Here is a 22,319-nt window from a genome sequence, read left to right on the forward strand (position 1 = left end):
CATTATGAAAAGTGTAACTTCCTATTCCATGAATTGTGTGCATCTTTTCACAACCACAGTTATAATGCTGGTTCGGAAAACACAAGATACAGATCCAATTATATTCTCACTGTGGTACATCCTAGAATGTCTGCACTACTTGATGCAATCAGCACAGAGTAATTATTGCAAACAAGATAATTATATAAACTCTGTTGTTTCAGGTACAAGAATATCCCTTATCAATGCACAGCACTGACTACTTTATGTCACTGATCAATGAAAAAGAATTTCAAATTCAGAATTTACTGTCAAAGGCTGCATAGAAGATCTCATACTCATTACCCTACAACTTTCCAGCATCATTTAAGAACAACATGATTAATAGTTTCTCTGGCTCTGGTTGCAGATTTCTACCATGCTAAAAGCAACTGGAACATAAAGCAAATAATAATATATACTCAGGAAGCGTAAACTTTTAATTAGTGTCTCATAGCAATTCAGAGTGAGCCTACATGGTCTTTTGCAGGTACGAGTGAATGTCTCCTCTTTGTGCTACTTCCTGACAACAGTTCAGTTTTCAATCACACCCAGAACAGCCACAGCTCACACCTTCACACCATGATTTCATTAGAAAGGCTATTCAGTGCAACACAAAGCCCTCTAAAGCTCTATTCTCAAAGCTTTGTCGTCATTTCTTGTCAAAACTGGCTTTCCTACAGTCAGTCCTGTGACAACTACAGCAACACAATTATTACATCAGAATTCTGATGCATTCAGACAGAAGACCCAGACAGAGAGAACTCTATGTACAAAAGATTCTGTAGACATGATCTTGATATAATTTCATACCGATTCTTCTGGCAGACCTATGGACATCGCAACTCACTCATAGAAGAGTAATGGAGAAAAACAAACATGACACTTCTGATGGATTCAGTGGGCTTTATAAATTGATTTCCTCCCTTCCACCAGCTACTTGAAAGTCCCCTGCATTCCTATAGCTTATGCTGAAAATGCTTTACTGTGTTTTGTTTGAATACAATCCCTTTTCCATGGAGCACTCTCTGGTTCTAACCTCTGCACTTGCAAATGCACTTAATCATAAACACCATTATGATTCTGTGGAATTTTAACTGCTTGACAAATGGCACAGGGAAGATAAGAAGTATCAAATCTCTTTTTCTGACTCATCTTAAAAAAGTACAAATGACCAATTCATAGGGTTCAAAAATTTTCAGTACAATTTCACAGTTTCTATATCAAGATCACTTGTAAGTCCATTGGTCTTTATGGTGTAATTCTACCTCAAATACTGCAAGCACATTGAGTTAAACTCTAATGCACTCCAAAAGCTGGTATACAGGCAGAGATAAACCTGAAGAAATAAAGCTAACCTAAGAACTAGACTGGAGCCTTCTTGTAAATATTTAATTTAATTCCATTAAAAAAAAAAATCTCTCTGTGTGAACTCGCTGAACTCACTGAACACCCACTAGACTAACGAAGTCACATACAAGACCATTCAGTCTTACTTTCGTAAGTGCAATAAACTATGACCTTAATAGGATAAACTGCCAAGAGGGACCCAAGTTTCTCTACGGACTACAGAAGGAGAAGGGCTGACAAAACACCTAAACTCTACAGAGTGAAAATCAGATGAGATTAAAGATCTGATGACAATGAGGTACAAATGCGGAGCATGATGTTTGCAGTATCAGTTCTTCCACAGATGAGGTCTACAACATGTAAACAAAATGGAAGCATAGAATAACATTTAATATGCAAAGTATTCAAAAAATCCCTGTCAATGGCTTTTATCTTTGCTTTCATGCACATTCCCAGTCCATAAAAACTAAGTGATAGCATGGGACTACTTATGCTTTAAATTTAAAGTGCATGCCCAGTGCCAGGAAGCACAGTCAGCACTCCACCACAGCTCCCACTTTCAGCATATTTCAAAACGTGTGCTGGTTGAAGAAAACTCACACCACAGCAACCTGAAGTCTAGTAATATCAGGATAGAGTCAAATCCTGAGACTTCTGCTCAGGTCAAATGTTTTCTTCTGTCCTAACGCAACTGCGCTGGAGAACATAGGTAAGGAAGAAATTTTCTTCCATCTTTCTAAATGACTTTTGTGAAATCAGCTGGTAGTGTTTGTGTCCAATGACAAAGTTCTTGTGACATAGAGATTTCCCACTTACTTGCTATGCGTGACCCCAACCCCTCCAAGACCAGCTTGAAGATGCCAGCTACATTGTTTGATCCGAATCCTTTCAGCTTTATTACAACCATGTACATGGGTATATATGTACATCTACATGTATACACATATCTCCTTCTGGAATAACTTGCAGATCCTAGAAATCCTTTGATCTTCTGCTTTTGTTCTTTGCATACTACTGAACACCATCTACTGAGAAGCAAAACTCAACATAAAAATAGCATATTTAATAACTACCAAAAAAAAGACTCTTTAAGAAGTGGATTGCAATATAATATTAGTTCACTAAACTGAATTTCTATCTCTAAGGTCTTCAAGTTGACTAGTGTAGAAAACAGGTTTTTCTACGATAGTGTTAAGAGATTTTTTTTGTAAACCTCAGTGAGTCCTTCAGGCTTGAAATTCAGCAGTGATCTTAACACTGTTTATTTTGCCAGACAACTGGCACAATCACACAGTCACTGACACACTGTACATGCTTTTATGCTCTACCTGGGTGAGATAGGAAAAATTTCCCACTGAGCTCTCAACCTTTTAGCTTTCAATCCAGAAACTGAAATGGGTAAAGATTTCTAAAAATTCTTTTTGGACTTGAAATAAACAGTAAATCTTAGTTTTGAGACAGACACTGCGCAGAATCTTCACGTGTTTGGTGGTAGTTCCACTCCAAGAAATAATTTCTAACTTTGAAGCAGATTAAAAATATGTTACCTACACATAGTATAGCTTGGTCACACACACACACACACAAAACAGTCACAATTGCAAGAGAAATGAAATATGTACTTAATCATCCAGGCAGCCTCACCAAATTCCACTGATTTTTCATTAAGCAGAATAGACAGATAATCACAACTAGAACTGTCCTTCCAATCACTGGCCTCTGCATGAAATCAATTATTCTGTATTACACTGTAGTTAAAAGGCCCCTATCAAGAGAAAATTCGTACTTCACAAAAGACCCACTGCGTTTGTGTTATTCACAATGTATTTCACTATTCTTGCAGTTTAAATTTTGCAGACATAGAAGGGTTGTTGTTACTGTTTTTTTCCTCATAATCACTCTTCTTGTTGGTTCTAATATAGCATCCATTGTAAATATACTCAATGGGTCGATTTCATTCTCACTTATAAAGTTTACTTAATCTTTTAAAGAGCCATGAAAAGCTTCTTGGTTCAGTAATGATGTGGGAACATTTTTTAAGAAAGAGCTTGAAGGAGAGGTGTTTGTTATCTTTTAATTAAGGTTTTGTAGAGGATAAACATCATTCCAAATGACAGACTGTCCCATTCCTATACTTAATAATCAGGAACATCCAAAAGGACTTTGAAATCATATAAAAAGAATGAAGAGGTTGTATGCTTGACCTGACATTTGTGTGGATGTTTGAGAACCTACAGCATTTGTTTCTTCCTTTCTGTGGAAAACTCTATGGAAAACCTATCCCCAGAAGTTTGTGGCCACAGAAGTTTTCATGCCATTTTTCCCCTTGTATATTATTCAACAATAGGAAATATTCCACTCTGATACATCACAGATAAAATTAGGGTGACCAGCTACTTGGTGAAAACCATTCCCCTATATTTTAAAGCCGATAAAACATTTCAAATACATAGTTGCAGTTTCCTCTGCAGTATAAAACACCATTTTTTGCCACATACCTTTTTTTTGTTGGTGGGACAAATGTAGAAATTGTCAATAACAGTGGCAATCCCAGGCTGTAGATTCAACTTTGTGTATAATGTCCCAAAATCTGAGGACCTGTAAGAAATCAAACATCTGTAAGTACTTTCTTCTAAAGGGTTCAGCACAGAAATGCTCTGAGGAAAATAAATAAATAAACAAATAAAAGATCACTTTGTATAACTGTCCATTTTCATTACTCCTCTGCTACTCTTTTGTTCTCTTCTTTGCTCATTAGGTATTAAGAGAAACCTGCCAGAATAGGAATATTTTTCCAGATCTGAAAAGATATCACTACCTCAGTCTTTATGTCACAGTCTATGCAATGCTGGTTTTCATCCTGTCACTATCCACAGCAGTGTCAGAAGCACAAGACATACAATTTTCCATCACCACCCACCCACAAGTCTTGAAAAAATTGCTAAGCAGAGCAAAGGCTTGTATGTGAATACTAACGGAAGCTGCTCAACCTTGCAGAAAAAAAGAATAGCTAATTTCAGAACCTGGTTTTGTGTAAAGAAGAATTTGGCCTAAGATCTGGGAGGCTCTGATACTGACAGAAGTATCTACTCCTGAAGTTCTTTTTCAGAGGATCAGTGTAGTTCTGAATAAATAAAATCAAAGCAGGTACTTGACCATCGGTATTTCTCACACACTAAGCTATGAATATTATAAATTGGAGCACTAAGCAGAAACTGTCTTGAATTCCTGGAAACCTGACAGCAAGAAATGACATCTGGTTTAGGTACCTGCATCTGCAGTGCCAGGTATAAAATCAATGATCAAGTAAAATGTTAGTTTAGCAAAATGTTAATAAGCAAAACTCGAAGCAAGTCACATCCAAAATTAACTCCATCACTTTGGATGAAGTCTCATTTGTTCTGTATAGCATCAAATTACACCATATGGTCTCTCCATATTTACAATTTTTCCCTTCTTATTTGGAGGGGACTCATCTAAGGCATTTCTCCCTTTCTCCAGCAAAAATCTTTCCCTAAGACAGACAGTTGGTGGGTGGACTTCCATGGCACTACATTCTCCTCACTGGAATAACCATCTCTTTTTAAACAGGACTGAAGATGCCCTGCCAGGTATCTCTTGGTCACACACTTTTTATTGTTCCTTACTGGGCTCTTTCTTGCATACTCCTCGCACAGGTGACTTATTGCTGATGTTCATATGGACAACACTGAGTAAAGCAAGAGGGAAAAGTGAGACAAGGAATCCCTAGTTCACCATGTCCTTGACAGGTGGCTCAGAGCAGATCTCCTTCAAGCTACACAAAGCAGAACAATCCCCACTTGCCTGTAGGAGGGCACCTGGCCTCCATCTGCCCATGTCCCCATCCCACCAAGAAGGTCACTTAATCCAGAGGACACGTGGTATGAAGCTAGAGATAACTACTTAGCTATCACTCGTCCAATTTTCCACGTGTTGCAAGAACTTCTAGCTGTGGTCTTGGAGTAGCTTTTTATGGTTTTGTCATCATCAAGAACATGAGGCACAAAATCACAGAATCAGAGAATGGCTTGGGTTGCAAGAAGCCTCATGGATCATCAAGTCCCAGCTTCCCTACCATCTGCAAAATGTTACGATATGTCTAGATTATGCCCAAAGGCACAAAAATAAATAATCATGTGTATTTACCTTATTCACCTGCCCTGTGTATGGGTACAAAATGACTGTGAAACACGGATCATACTCAGAGTCTGAAGCCAAAAGTATATCTATTTTATAATCATAACCAAACAGATTTGACCCATAGTGTAGTTTTGTTTGCAGATACATAACAGTGCATTACAAAAATTAATGTAATCAGAGTACTTCGGTTCAGACAAATAATGACGTAGAAATCAAATACATACAATTGCACTGCACTGGGTATTTAGCAACAAGCTAATTAAAATTCTAAGGGGAATAGGGTGGACAGTGCTAAATCTAATTTGCCAGAGGTGTTTGACAGAAAAGAAATTGAAGGAAAGAGTAAAATACTGACTTCAGCCAGATGTACTGAAATCATGAAGAACAAGTATGCATACTGGAAACTAAGCCCAGGATATTCTCTTTGAGGAAATAATATCAGGTCAGTGGCTTGCCCAGTAATAAAATCCTGAAATCATTCTCTGAACCTTAAAGATGATCTAATTTACCTTGAAGAGGCAATTCCAGGATTAATACAGTGGGATCACTGGAGAGTGACACTACAAGAGTGATGGGGATGGCAACTGCATCAAGATATGAAAAGAGTAGAGGGAGGAAGCCAAAAAGGATAAAAAGTTCCAGTTTAAAACTTCCTATTCTAATTCTTACTACTTATAAAAAGTATTACAAAGAAAGAAGAAAGCTATATCAAAAAAGGATGCTTAGTTAACAAAGGTATTTTCAGAGAAAGGTAGAAAAACTATAGTGAAAGTTATTAATTTCTTCCATACAAATGAGCTAACTCAAGGGGAAAAAAGAATCAGGAAAAAAGAGAATTCTAATTTCAGTCCGACACAATAGGATAATGCATATCCATAAAGATGCTCCATGCTGATAGCAGAATATCAGTGGATCTATAGAAAAATTTATTCATACTCAAAGACCTTTTTTCCCTTGAGGTAGCCCAAGAATATCAGCTACTCCTTAAGAAATCTACGTACAAGAGGATGTAGCTCAAGGACACTGCACAAGGGAAGAACCATCCAAAAGATTAGCTGGCTTTCCAGACCACAACTGTTTTGCTTGAGCTATGTGTTCCCTGTTCCCCAACTCTGCATATATAAAGAATTAACATTTAACTAACAGAAGCCTCTGTAATAACTCAGCTGCAGGGTTGGGGAGGATGAATTCTGGGATTGCAGTGCATGCCTGCTTTGGGAATATATTAAGTAGCAGTACAAAATGCATTTTGTACCAAATTAGAAGGTAAGTTTTTTGGTTTTTATTTTTCTATTGCAAAAAAATCACGATCGTACTATGTCAAAAATGTGAAGAAGGAAAAAAAAAAAAAAAGATAAAGGGAAAAAAAAACCACATCAACGTTTTGTACTTATCAGGAAAAAGTATTTTCTTTCTTCTCTAGAAATGCATGAAAAAATACTTCAAGGTAAAATGATAAGAGGATACACTTATGATATAAGGAGTAAAAGGAGACTTTAGAAAAATCCTTCCATAGTGCAGTTTGTTTGCAGTGGGAGCACAATAGCAGAACTTTATAAACCAAAGCAAGAAGTGAAAGGATTGGTTTCTTAACCATGGGCCTGACTCACAACTCAGAGGGCTGTGGATGCATTGACATTTTTGCTGTGAGACATTTCAGTGGATACAAAATCTATCCACTTGTTATCTCAAACTGCCAATTATCCAAATATGCAAAAATAGCTACAGAATATGTGGATAACAGAATCATTGAGCATCCTGAGTTGGAAGGGGCACATAAGGACCACGGAGTCATAGAATCACTGAAACGCTTAAGGAGGAGACCTTAAAGCCCATCCAGTTCCAATCCCCTGCCACGGCTGCCCAGAGCTCCATCCAGCCTGGCCCTGACTGCCTCCAGAGATGAGGCATCCACAACATCTTGGGGGAGTTTGTTCCAGCACCTCAGCATCCTATGATTAAAAACTGTCTTCCTAATATCTAACCTAAATCTCCCCTCTTCCCGGTCAAAGCCATTTTCCCTTGTCCTATTAGTCCAACTTTCGATTCCATCACCCAAAACCACAAGCCAAAATGTGAGAACACTGCCCAAGCACTCCCTGAGCACCAGCAGCTTGGGGCCATGCCCACCACCCTCTGGTGCAGATCCTTCCCCTAACCCCACCTGCCCCTCTCCTGACACAGCTCCATGCCATTCCCTCTGGTTCTTTCATTGTAACCAGCTAGCAGAGATCAGTGCTGCCCCTCTGCTCCCATTGAAGAGTTGCAGCTGCCATGAGGTCTCTCAGCCTCCCCTGCTTGGGAGACCAAACCAAGGTACCTAATGCAACCTGTTTCTGACAGGCTTTCCCACTAAGTAATAGGTTTTTTGGAAGTGTATGTATCTGCTGAAGTATGTGTCATTATTCATCTTTGCGTTCAAGGAAAAACCACTTGTCACTCTGCGAACACTGTGTTGAAATAGCAATCACTAAAATAAAACAGTATTACAGCACTGACAGAATTATGTCTTTTTACCTTCTTTTAATACAGTGAGCTCAAAGTATGGTTGGAAAACCTTCCAAATGGCACAAAAAATTACCCTGATGAAAAACAAGAAAACTCAAAACCCCCTGAACTCTGGGGAACTGTGGATCTTGTCTCTTAAAACGTAATTTTTTTTAACTCAGCTAAAGTAAATCTATGCCTTGTACAGCTTACAGCTATACCTAAACTCTGAGTCTGCACATCTTTCAAACACTGAGGGAGAAGATATGCAGCAGATACCAAAACAGATGTGAATCAAACGTTTGCCTGTCCAAACTTCACTATCGATATACAGCTCTCCACTGACAACTCACACCTACAATATTTATGTTAGTTGTCTTTCCAAAAGTTATTTACAAGTATATAGTAAAATAGATACAGCAAACATTAAAATGTAGATGGTAAGATGCTAAGGAAAAATAAGTCAAAATGGCAAAATCCCAAGTAAAATTTAATACTCAAAGAAACTGTCAACTGAAAACACTTCCTTCTTCCTTTTATTTTTAGTGAATTGAAGAGATGCACCAGAAAGACAATGGTTGGAACACTTAGCAAATATTTTAATCAGATTACCTTTTTCTTTCCTCCTTGAAGATTAATTCTACAACCAAATGAACTATATCATAAAATCATCAAGGTGGAAAAGACCTCCTATATCATCTAGTATAGTCATCTACATCTACCAATATTTCCAATTTCCAATATGGTGGTCGTCTACCACCAATATTTCCCCAATAAACTGTATTCCTTAGTATATTATCTAAGATTTTCTTGAACACCTCCAGGGACACTGACACAACCACCTCCCCGGGCAGCCCATTCCAGTACCTAACTGCTCTTTTGGAGAATAAATTCTTCCTAATATCCAATTTGAACTTCCCCTGGCACAACATGAGGCCATTCCTTCTAGTCCTGGTGCTAGTTATGCAGGAGAAGAGGCTGACCTTGCTACAATCTCCTTTTGGAGAGATGTAGAGAGTGATAAGGTATCTCCTGAGCCTCCTCTTCTCCAGACTAAAAAATTCCATTTTCCTCAGCTGCTTCTTCTAATACTCATCCTCCAGATCCCTCACCAGCTTTGCTGCCCTTCTCTGGACATGCTTCGGGGCCTCAATATCATTTCTGTAGTGAGGGGTCCAAACCTGAACACAATACTCAAGGTGCAGCCTCACCAGTGCTAAGTAAAAGTGAATGATCACCTCCCTGCTTCTGCTGGCTGTATTATTTCTGATACATGCCAGGATGCCATTGGTCTTCTTGGCCACCTGGGCACATTGCTGACTTATGCTCAGCCGAGCCTTGACCAACTCCCCCAGAGCTTTTTCCTCTGGGAGTCTTTCAGCCACTCTGCCCCAAGCCTGTAGCACTGCCTGCGGTTTTTGGGGCCAAACTGCAGGACCCAGCACTTTGTTCTTGTTGAACTTCACACCATTGGCCTCAGCCCAGCAATCCAGCCTGTCCAGATCCCTCTCCATAGGGTCTTGCTGCCCCTAGGCAGATCGACACTTCCTCCCAACTTGGTGTCATCTGTAAACTTACTGAAGGTACACTCAATTCCCTCATCCAAGTCATCAATAAAGATATTAAATAGGGTAGGCCCAAGTAATAGCCCCTGGGGTACATCACCCATGATCAGCTGGATTTAACCCAGCCCCTCAGTCTATTCCCTAACTAGCAAAGATTGTACCCGTTCAAGCCAAAGGCAGTCAGCTTCTCCAAAATACTGTGAAATACAGCGTCGAAGGCTTTGCTGAAGTATTGGTAGACTATGCTGGCTTTTTCCTCATCTACCAGGCTGGTCACTCAGTCATAGAAGGAGACTTGCCATTTTTGAACCCACACTGGCCTGGTCTAATCCTCTGGTTGTCTTGCACATGCTATGCATTGCATAAAATTATAGAAATGTTTCTTTGATTTAATCTCCAGTTTTACACTAAGCAGTCAATGTGTGCCATGGTGCAGGCAAGAGCTAACAGATAAACTGTTCACTACTTCAAATTTAGATGATACAGAATCTACTTTTTTTTCTTCCCTTTTGCAGTATGAAAATGAATTTATCCTGGCTTTATTTACCAATCCATTACTGATAATGTTAGCCAGATTCTTAAGAACTAACAACATCCTTTCTGATGAAGTTAAGTGCTATTGCTGTGTATTACTCTAATAAGTATAGAAGACAGCACAATCCTGTGTTTATATAGAAGTTGGTTCCATACTACGTATACATGAAGAGTCCTTCAGTGTCAGTCATTAAATGCAAGCAAAATGAAAGACAAGCAGCTATTTGCGGTAACTTTTCAGCAACTTGTAAACATATATTCACATCTGACTGTAAAATACTATCTCCAAAAACTCCAAAGAAAGCAAAAAAAAAAAAAAAAAAAAGCAAAACCTGAACATTTGCCCAATTAGAACTCAAGGGGGATCAAAATGTCACGATGTCTAGAACTGGACTTCCACTGAATGTCTAGAATGTACCTGACCCAACTGTCAACTATCTGACCTGAGAGGGAAAAGCACTCCTACGTAGCCAGAAAAAAAAGGTAAGAACGAGGCTGCTGGTTACTTCAGCAAGACAGGTCTTCCCTTGGAAACTATGGTTACTAACTTCAAAACAAGGAAGAAGGTACTGTCTTGTTTTGCAATGTGCTTAAAAATGAAAGACAAAAGCTAAACAATGCTACATAGGACTGACAATCTGCTCCTCAGTGCTACACAGGACCTGGTCTGATTGACCCATACTGGCATGCCAGGCTGCAGTGCTTTGTCCTGATGTTGCAACTGCCTTTGCAGGAAGTTATTTCCAATCTCAGACTTTGCAATCTCATTCTGTCTCAGACTGACCCAGGCAAAATCTTAGCACAGTACAGAAAATTGATGGTATCTTTGAGGGAACGTGGAAGGTGGCAAGTTAACACTCTCTTGCAATGAGGGTGATATTTGACACAGAAATTTAAGTTACAATTCTTCTTTCCCTACATATCACGCTTTCTCTTGCTGGTATCCTCTGCTGTGGATTTATCATGCATTTTTATTTGCTTATTACTTATAAGTAATATTATGCACTGTATATTCTGTACAGTGTACATGCATGCATTTAAACTCCTACAGATAGCAGTACTGTGTCTTCAATATATGTTATGGATCTCCCATAAATAAATGTATTTAAACATTCCTGCTTTGCACTGCCTTGATGTACACCACTACAGTTATCTTTTGCAGTCCTTCATTAGTCCTTCACTATACCACAAACATCCTGCTCATTACCCTATTATCGAGCTGCTTATCAGTTACATTTTTAAGCTCCTCATTACTTTGCTGCACAGCTCCAATAATTAGGCTTCATATTTTACAGGCTTCCACGACACTGCATTAGTTTCCATTAGCTGCAGTCACCACTTTTTCTCACGAAAATGGTTAGTTTAGGTGGGACATGTATTTGGAAACTAATGCCTTGCTGTATTAACTCAATTCCAAAGGCACAGAAACCACTGGTGGCACATACAAAAAGGTACTCTGTGAAGCCACACTCAACATACAGAATTTTTTGCATTGAATACACTCAACCATATAACACAGTGTTACAGGGACAAGGAAGCCAAGACACATTGAGGAAGACAGGGATATGCTAAGATGTAATTCTCAAAAATTGCATTTACTAAGAAGATTGCCAGAAGCAGAAAACTTCATATCACTTCTCGTATGATTCCTTTTTGGGGAGTGTTGTGATTGGAAATAAAGTAATTACAAAGGAAAATTTCTCATTTGTTATACTCTGACATTCTTTGAGGAAATCCATTGGTTTAAAAACATTTTCTTGTGAAGCTTGAATGGAACATTAACATTCTCCACCACAGAAAAATGTTAGGTATTTCTTATAGCCCAGGACTTTTATTTAAACCACTACACACAGTTGAAATATTTTTGAAACAACTTTATTCTCCCAGAAACAGTCAAGCAAGTCCTTGGAAGGCAATATGGATGTTGGGATATATGAGAAAAGAGAATTTGGCCTTGTGCTTTCTGAACAGCAAGATTTCTTGCTGCAACAAGAACACTTAGAAATTTAAAAAATAACTGATAATACTTAAATAAATTTTATGTGCACATCATCAGACATTACTGTGTATTCCTCTAGCAATAGGCATTGCCAATTGTAATAATTGGCTACTAAAACTCCAGTAAGGGAAACTCTTCTTCGACTCAATTTGTGGAAGTTTTTACTTTTCTTGCTGAAGTGCTGACCTCAGCTTTATGATGGCTCATGGTGAGAGGAGGTAGGGAGTGAATTACAGGGCCAGGTTGTAACGCTGTAGAAAGGTAAATACATCCATCTTCTGTAAATGATTGGACTGTGTTTCTCTGCCACTGAAGCTAAATGCCTGGAAGAACTGAGGGAATATCTGGGCACGATTGTAAAGAAGGAAAATATTCCCAAACAGTAAATAAATACAGATAAACAGACATTGCAGAATATTAAGCCTTGCACTGAGTGTATTAAGGACCTACCAAGTCCTGCACAGTTATTTCTTGTGGGTTTTTCTGGCATGTTTCTCCAAAATTGCTTATATATCACAGACTGAGGCTGGGTAGTGCTCAAAGGGAGCTCAAGTTAGTCTAAAATATCAGCTTCTGCATCTCTGTTCTTAAAAGAGTAACTGTTCTAAGTTACTACAACTACCCTGGGCACAAAACCTGTACAAGGAATTTTAAGGCATCACTGAATCGTCACAGTACCACAGGAGTTCACTGCCTTGCTCACGTGGATCCACCATCAAGGTTGCTTTGAGGCATCTGAAGTCATGAAAATTTCCACACAGTTAAACAAGCTCGCATTTTCCAAAGAGCCATTAAAAGCAGTGTGCCTGCTACCTGACCTGCTGCTTTGCAAACACAGCGGTTCCACATACAGTTACCAACAGTGGAGCACATTTTGTGAAGCTGCAACCACCACTTCAGCAGGATATGTTTCTGCCTCTTGCTAATGACCTCAGCCATAATCTCTTAATAGCTTCTGACAATTCCAGTCCCTCTCCTGTGGCTGCAGTGACACCTGGGGAGGGCTTGGCCCATCAGCTGAAGCTGATGGACTTGGCAAGCAAGCAGCAATAAAACCCCAGCAGATGCTTCTGCTTTTATAGCAGCTCTTCCAAACCCATGGCCAGACATAAATCCAAAATAGATCTAGAAAAGAGACAAACAGTGCCACCATCATGGCTCTTAAAATTAGACAGCAAAACCACTCTTGTCTGCAGGACTCCGAGAGACTACTAGTAGGAGCAGGTGAAGTGTTCCTATAAACTGTACGGACATATAAACAAGGGGCAGCCACAGCAAATGTAGAACTGTATCTCAGTTTGCTAGGGAACAGAATGCAAAAACAAATACATGCATTCTCATAGGAGTTTCCAAACTAAGATTGCACTTCCATAGCAACAAGTCCAGGAAGCAGGTGATTTTACGGCCATTAACACTTTCATATGTACCTACGATGCTTCCACACTATGGTCATCAATATTCTAAAAATAAATCAGAAAGATGATCCTTGGCAGAAGCAGCATTCTGCAGACGTGCCATGCTGGATCTGTTTTGTGAAAAGACAGTGGTAGAAAGAGTACATTTACAGCTGACATTGTGTTTTAACAGAGTGGCTGATATATGTCAGGGTGACATGCTAATACATTTGTTCACTTCATGATGATTAACTGCTAACTGAGGCTCAGTCCACAACACAACAAATTGTTGCCGTGTAATTTCACATGGAAGTGAAAACAACCCCCACAGAGGAAGATTAACTCTTTACATTTAAAACAACACAATGAGCACTCAAGGAGCTGAAAACTTCAATCACATTCTTGTCAAGCAATCAGGCAGATCAGGAAGAGAAAACTGTGACCCTGCATCTAAAAAGTCAGTACTTTTTTTGAATGAGTGAAGATTGCTACATATTGTCTTGCTTTCCCTAGCAGCTACTTTTCAAGCTCAGATGAATCAACCCTGCAGGTGTTTGGGGTCTCCCATAGAGGTTGGGGGCAGCAGGAGATGGCCTACTTGACTCCAGGAGTTCTGTGCTGGTAGATGCTCTGAGTGACCAAGTGAATTAAAGGTTCTGGACCACTAACAGCTCTAGACAGAGGTCAGCAGAGAAAGTGATCAGTGGGATCTTCAGACACTGCAGGAACAAGAGCCTGAATCCCAAGATGATGACAAAGGCTGGAAGCTAAGTGAGTGCTGGCATATGGAGAACAGCCCCTACTTCTACAGGTCTGTGACTACAAAACACCTTCAGTACCCTGCAAGCAAATGCAGGACTGGAAGCAGCATCAACATAATGAACTGGCTGTGTCTGACAACTGAGTAGCTCCATGAGGAAGGGCAGGTGACAGTAGTCGAGGACACTCCACTCCAGTGGATGGGGCACCCATCTGCTGACCTGACCTGCTGTGCTGTTTGTTGGCGCTTGGATCTGGGAAGTGGTAGAGACTGAGTTTTTTCTGTTCCTTAATTTTTTAATCCCTGTTGCTCTTTCTTATGGGCACCAAGAAGATGCTACAGAAGCTGTGAGAATATACCAACTGTGACTACACAGATCTGGAGGCAAAGAAACCAAAAAGGACCAAGGTTGTTTTCTCCTCTATTCTATTGTGGGGAAAAGCACTTGAGAAGGCATGAATGGATCCTCCAAGTTAAAATTTAGTTGTGCCGCTGATGTTGACAACAGCGATTTGGTTTTTACTACCATAGGATCCTCTCTGGAGATCAAGGACTGCTAGAAACAGAGAAGAATAAATGTTAAACAAATCAGTATTCTGTTTTGTAAGAAATATTTGATGCTGCAGTCTAAGTTAAACAAAACTTCCTATGCACAGGAAATATTTGTAGTTCTATCTGTCGACATGTAAATAAATACTTAAATACTACTAAAGTAAACTGGCCATATGAAGTTATTACTAAGAAGAACTTCAACAGATATCACTTAGTTAAAACAAGAGACACCTTTCACAATCAAACTCTACAATAATTTCCAAAAAATCCCTACAAAATCTTTACAGCTGGCCCAAATGTTTACGAAAACTGTAAAGGCAATTACTTTTCACAGTTATTTACATCAGGAAATATGCCTGAGGGCCATTTTAATTCCTGTAATTAGTCTCTTCACATGACCACTTCCAGCCTTAATGGTGTTTTCCAAGCACTAACTGTATCAGCAGATCTTGAGCTAATTAAAAGCACACAACACCCATCCAGCAGTTAATTATATGACAAGAAAGGAGGGCAGCAAGAATGTTGGACATTGGTTTACACATAGACCAGAATCAAAACTGTGCAGTTACAGAATATATAATGAAACTGGGGAAAATCCGTATGTCTGCAGAAGTGTTATATATCCACCGAGTGAGCAAAATAATTCTTTCTCTTTTCAATAAAAAGAATCACTTCCTAGGTAAGTTTACTATTTATTACTTCTCATCCACTGCGCTAAGATTCCCCACTACTGAAATAGGTTCTCACTTGGAAGACTGTATAAATGTAGGAAGGACTACACCATATCTTGAAAAGTTCACAAAGTAATCTAACAAAAGATAAATAAATAGCCTTTCAGGAACCAGAAGGGTTAGCAAAAAAGGAAGAAGCTTAATGTATTGTAGGAAATCTGAGGCAGACCCACAGAACTACTGCCACACTTCCTAAAGATCTCTTCCAGCATTTAATTTCAAGGACCAAGATTTTTTTCTATTCTCCTGTCTAGACTGAACCAGGCTGAATGATCAGATGTAAATGGACTTTAATTTTCTTTTTACTGAGACAAACCCTGATTATCACCAGTGAAATGATGACCAACTGAAAAGGCTTCACAATACACTTGTACAGATGTATGCAATATCTTCACTGTTGAATGCTTCTGAAGTAAATTCACCTGTAAGCACTTTCTATTTTGTATAATTTTTAATATCCTGTGCTACTAAAAATGACACATCTGAATCATAATTTTGTTGTTCCTATACATTTATTTAGAGAAAAAAGGGAATCCAAGTTTAGACAATGTTCTTCCGTTAAACTGGTACCCTGTCTGTATTTAAAATTATCACTGATTAACCTGTCTGTAACATCTAATCCTATAAATGAATGAAACAGAAAAAATTTAAGAAAAGAAACAAAGCTGCTAGGGCAGGCTAAAAAGGTCCAAAAATCTTGAGGAAAACAACCTAGCTTCTGAGTTATGTATTTGCCAAATGTGAAGCTCGCAAACTCATACAAAAGTGTATTTGATAACCAAAAAAAAAAAAAAAAAAAAATTGAGGCAGTAAATGAGCTGCTCTAAATGACCACTACTAAAACCTGATAATTCTTAGATGAAATTTCCCTGTCTTACTTATTTTAATTATTTTAATATATATTCTTCTAGAAGCAAGAAAATAGAAAACTTTGGCAAAGTAGATTTTTATGAATTTCACTTTAAGACTTTGACAAGATTCTTCTGATCACTTTTAAACTGAGGAAGAGCATTTTCAATATCAGACAATCATACTTCCCAACCATATATAATAGCTGTCATTAGTTCATTAACAACTAGTCCAAGGATACCAAAATGGCATCATGCACACACGTTTTTCAAGATAAAATTTTGTCATGTTCAGTTCTCTTTTCTTTATTAAGAAGTTGGTAGTAAAACTGATTGATGGGTAGTCTTATTATACCAAGAGGACTTGTCATTCAACTCTTTGACCTTGTCTTCACAGTAACAGTAACAGTCGAGTGTCTTTGAAAGCTGTTTACTTCAGAATTTACAAGAGTATTAATGACAGGACGTCAGCACTTTTCAGGTTTGAAAAGACCTAATAATAGTAAATTAGCTTGGACAATAGGATCATCCATAATGTACTTTAACAGAGAGAGACAAACTTCATTATTCCACTTTATGATTCAGGACAAGTAGAGCGATTCTTAAGCTACTTTTTATTACGTTTATTTTTTATTGATGAACATTATTCTTTGAGGCCAAGATAGGCCAAATTATGTGGCAACAAATAAAAAGCTATTCTGACAAAGGACTTCAAAAATGCAACACCCTTTCCAAAACAGTTACAGAACCCAAAAAGCTGAGTCATTTCTTATTGAGCAAGGTCTGAGAAAACTTGAGAAGCAGCCTGACTCGGAGCATATTTAATCTTTTATCATTATGTCCAAGGTGCAAAATAGGAACTATTTGTGCCTCTGTCACACATATGGGACCTCAATTCCTGTAGTTCAGGTTCATAAAAATGATACATATAGACTTAAGGAGAGAGGAAGGAAATCTTTCTCAATGGCAACAGTTTCCTTTGATTAGCAATATTATATTAAAATAGATAAGGTAATTTTTATTAATGTGTTTATTTTGTATTTGTTAAAGACCCTTTTCTTTGCTGCTTAGCTATCTCAGGAAGAAACGTCATCTTTTGTTCCATCTCCTTCCAGTGGAGAGTTGCACTCTCCCTGTTTACCTTCTCATGATTTCAGTTACTGTACTATATGAGATTAGGAAGAATAATACAAAATATGATAATCAAATGACCTACCAAATCCCAGAGAAACTGTCCTCAAACATTAATGCTTTGTCTACAGAAATGTAGTAATCTGGTAGAGCAATGAACAGTCACGTCACACCTGTATTTGAATTGGCCACATATGGTCTATTCAGTAGCTGTGTGCAGACTGCATTTTGATTAGTACTTAAAGATTCTAATTGTTTTTCTCTGGTTTTAGTTTTCTAATTTACCTCTGATCCTTCTAACATTTCACTCATTTACACAGATAAGTGCACATTCAAATCAGCTGAGCTTCAGAGTCCTCAATATTCTTCAAACTGTGTAAGTGGTCAGAGAAATTTCTGGTTTTGCCTCAATAAAGTGTAAAAACAGAGCAATATCAATGCCTTTTGCCTTTAAGAAAGTGAAGATGTAAAAGTGAGGGTATTATGTGATCATCAGACGTAAATTATAAGCAAATGTATTGATATAAAATTTAAAGTGACTCCAACTTTAATCTATCCACACTGACAATCAAAATGTAATTACTTTTAAACTACATGATAGAGTTGGTTTAATGCAACAGATATATTAAGAGTCGTACCTGTTACGAGGTATTGATTACTTATAATTTCACCTCTGTGGTTTTACTAAATGACAACTACAATAATAACACCATATTCAGACTTGGAGATTTAAATGGACATTCTGTAAAGTGCAAGAAGAAACCAAAGAATATTTATGCAATAATTTTAGTGCAGCATCTGAAAGAAAATACAGCTTTGATTATGCATACTGAAGGTAGATATTCAAGCTTCAATTTTATGCTTTACAATCGCCTTTTCAAGCTTTTTGCTATAGAACTAGGAGAAAATATTAGTAAACATGCAAAATGCCAGAGAAAAACGAGGGATAAAATTATTTCCAATGGTCCACCATCCCTAGCAGAGCACTTACACAAAGGCAGAGGTAGAATGAAACAGAACAGCGCAAAGTCATCCATGGATGACATCATTCCAAAGCATGGAACATTTAGTAAGTAAACCATAATATGAAGTACATGATGTCTAGAAATGTATGTGATTTCTTTATTAGAAGACCTAATGACTCTCTAGGGGGAAAAGAGTATCTGCTGCCCTCTGCTTCCCACCACATCCCTATGCGTTATTTCCTGTAAGCCTCCTGTATTTTGTTTTCCTGCTCTCCCCACATCTTACAGTCCATGAGCAGCAAAGTATGCCTTTTGAAATGGCTGACCTTTAGTAATTGCATTTCAAATTAATATCACAGCATCAGTTGAACATGCAATCTTTCTTTTATACCCATCTTTTCTTTGCCTTTTGCAGATCAGAATAGCATTGGTTTTTGCTACTGCTCTTTTTTTCCATTTCATTCTTATCTTTTGGCAGTGAATACACAAGACTGTGTACAGAATCAGCAAGGGAAGAGAAATACATTATTATTCCTTGTTTTGAAAGCTGGCCATGCTAAGCACAGATTTCATTATAAATTGCAGGTAGAACATCACTAACAGCATTGATAGCAAAGTCAGGCACTCTTGGCTCGTGGACTAGAAGACCTATTTGTATCTGCTTTGGAATTTTCTATCATGTTCTATTTTGGTGTATCAGTACCCTGTGTCAATTTACTGTCCCACTTCAGAGAAGAGAAAAAAAATACCTTAGGTACCAGACACCCTGTCTTCAAGCAACTGTTTCAAAAAACTTGAGGTAAGGGCACCCCTATCAGAATATTTCAACTGAAAACACAGCGTATCTGCAATGTATTTCCACAGAACAGTGGTGAAGCACTGCCCACAAAGTTGCAGATCATTAGTAATCCAGACCCACAATTTGTGAACCACTGATCATCATACAGATAACTATAACAGCTATCACTGTTCACTATTTGGCAGTTTTGGTACCTTGCCATGGAGAACATGACAGATGGCTGGAAAATTGTTCATCTAAATCTACAGTAGTCTGCTTATTTTACAGCATTATCTCCTCTCAGTCAGAATTTAGCCTCTCCAAATTCACTTGCCACCTTTACCACTCTAGTTTCTACAATAATATAGAAAAGGAGAAGCACTGAAAATTGCCAGGCAAATTTAATTTTGAGTATGGTAAATATTCCACAAAGATCTAAACAGAAAAGTACAAGATGCTAAGAAGCAGATGACAGCCCATCCTACAAGGCCCTAATAAAAAAGGCACCTATGCAAATTGCTTGAAATCAAGCCCTGTGTTTTCTATGCACATGGGCACTAAATTCATCTCAATACAAAATACTATCACAGAATGTTGCATTACAGTATTTATTCAAACAAATGTCTCTCCTGTTTATAAATTATGAGAAAAAATCAACAATACCTGTCAGATTATTTGTAAAGTAATCCTGAATCCGTAGCATGTTAGCTGTGTTTGCTGAAAATATGTGAGCTCTAACAGGATGTAACGTGTTAAGTTCACTTTTGCCTGATCAACTATGACTTAGAGAATCAGGTTTCGGAACTGAAATAAAGTAATTTTCAAATCTGAGCAAATATTCACAGAAAACTTACAACATTCTGCTCCTCTACTCAACCAGAATAAGTGATTCAATTATTCTTGTGGCTCCATTTTCATTTTCTGTATCTCAGTAACGTCTCAGCTCTCCAGCCCACTGCCATATGCTTCCTGTCTGAAACTGAATTCAATCACAACCTCAACCACAGTGAAACACAGGAAAGACTTCCAAGGGAAAATTATTGGCCACAGTTAGTCCTCTGATTCCGCAATGGTATTATTTGGTTTTCCATTTAAACCTCAGTACAAGAAGAAAGTTAGCATTCTTAACATTGATTTTGCTAACAGGTTCTTCACAATGTCAGAAACTAGTATAAAAAAAATAGCGTGATATGAAAAGCAGAATTTGCATTACATACCATAAAGTCTGCAGTAACAATTACTTGCAGGACTGATTCTGTTAAATACCCTGCAAACCTTAAGTATACACGGGAGCTTGGAAGAACTTTGAAGATCTATTACCAGTAGCCTTCCTCAGGTTATCAAAGGAGCTCTTGTTGCTTTTCACTTTGTACTCCAGAGGAAAGCCACTTGCTCCTTCAGAGCAAAGCAGATATTCCAGTGTCATCCTTCCATTTGTATACTAGATACCATTAACCCTGCTGACAGGGAACAAAACTTGTTAACTAATAAGTGATGCTCTGAAAAAACTGATGTACTTAAAACAAAAAGGTTCCTGTTACTGTCATTTTCCTATTGTATGTACAGCATTTATAAATATATCTTTCATCCTAAAATCTGCTTATCCAAGTAGTTAAGAATCATTTAACTGAGAACATATCCCCGAAGTTATTTCCATAACTGTAGCACATGTTTCTTTTCCCCAACAACTTGAGTCCAACTCAGCAGAAGAGTGCAGTGAGAGTAGTTCAAAAGGTTCCTTAGTTCACCTGATGAGCCACTTGCAACACAGCTGTCTACTCTTTAATTGAGGCCTCTCAATTAATCCTTGTACACTGCATGTGCACTGCATAATGCATGCCCTTTTCCAGAGTACTCCCTGAACACACTGCTTCTCTGCCTGAAACTAATAATGACTGAACATAAATACGAGACATCTTAACAATTGAGCAGAACTATGTGAGACACTAATGATGTGTTCAGCATATATCAGAGATGCAAAACTGTCACAGTACCTGTCCTAACAAAGATAATTATATAGGAAAGGCTTCTTCATCTGGTGTCCACTTGTGCCTTTTTGGCAAAGTTTCATCATTTGGAAACATCCTGAATTCATTCTTAGCCTTAGAATTTCACATTTTAATTTATTTTTGAACGTTCCAGCATTCATAAAGATTCAATTTCACTACAGAAAATCACAAATGTCATTAGTCAGTACCACAAACACTTCTTGGCTCTTCTTCTTCACATACACATGGAGAGTGTTCATATTTGAAAATGTTTCAAGTGGTAATGATTGTGCAACATAACAGTAGTGTAAACCAAACTCAAACTCTCATCAAGCAATGTATCCAACTCAACACTAGCAATCTTGAATAACTGCACTGGGCGGCACTGGGCTACAGTTATTACTACAGTGAGTGATAGCTTTTCTTTAAAAAAAAAAAAAAAAAAAAGATAATGAGCATGGAGTTCAACTGTATTAGGGTCTGATTTCAATGTTGGGCCTTTACAGTTGAGCTGACATCTGTGTACAATATCAAATTCATTCATTTAAAACTTTGCATGATGCTGTAAGCTAGCTGACATAGCTAACTAAGCATTTGCTGCTATGTAGCAGAATAACACATGAAGTAATGCTGTGATTCAGAACAAAAGAGCCTTGTCCATTCTTTAAAATTTAAGGTAACAAAAGGAACAGAAAATACATTCACACAGAAATGTGAATATATGCAAAACACAACAAAATGTCTTAATACAAGTATAAATCACAATTTGCAGTCAAGATTCCAATTTCCTATCACAGTGTGTAGAAATATTTATCTGTTGTATACAACTAATTGTAAAAACAACTTTCTTCTCATAACAGTATTTTAATCCTTCTTCAAGCTGACCAAGCCTGGATGCAGTACTCCAGGTGGAGCTTCATAAGAACATAGCAGAGGGGGTCTGAACACTTCCCTTGCCCTGCTGGCCACCTCTCTCTTTTGATGCAGCCCAGGATACCTTTGGCCTTCAGGGATTCAAGAGCACACTGTGCAGGCTTATGTCCAGATTTTCATCCACC

The 22,319-nt window shown here is 38.1% G+C and overlaps 1 protein-coding gene across 9 annotated transcripts in view; it reads right to left on the reverse strand.

The window, feature by feature from the left end:
• The window catches only part of SORCS2 (sortilin related VPS10 domain containing receptor 2), a 527,145-nt gene that overhangs the window by 214,303 nt on the left and 290,523 nt on the right, over positions 1 to 22,319 (reverse strand). For all 9 annotated transcript variants that reach the window (XM_052683127.1, XM_052683125.1, XM_052683126.1 and 6 more), the window contains exon 3: positions 3,867 to 3,966. In XM_052683127.1, the coding sequence (XP_052539087.1) occupies positions 3,867 to 3,966 (100 nt within the window). The remainder of the gene's footprint in view (positions 1 to 3,866; positions 3,967 to 22,319) is intronic.

This window comes from Tympanuchus pallidicinctus, unplaced genomic scaffold (assembly GCF_026119805.1).
Source record: "Tympanuchus pallidicinctus isolate F22 unplaced genomic scaffold, pur_lepc_1.0 scaffold2, whole genome shotgun sequence".
NCBI classification, from domain to species: domain Eukaryota; kingdom Metazoa; phylum Chordata; class Aves; order Galliformes; family Phasianidae; genus Tympanuchus; species Tympanuchus pallidicinctus.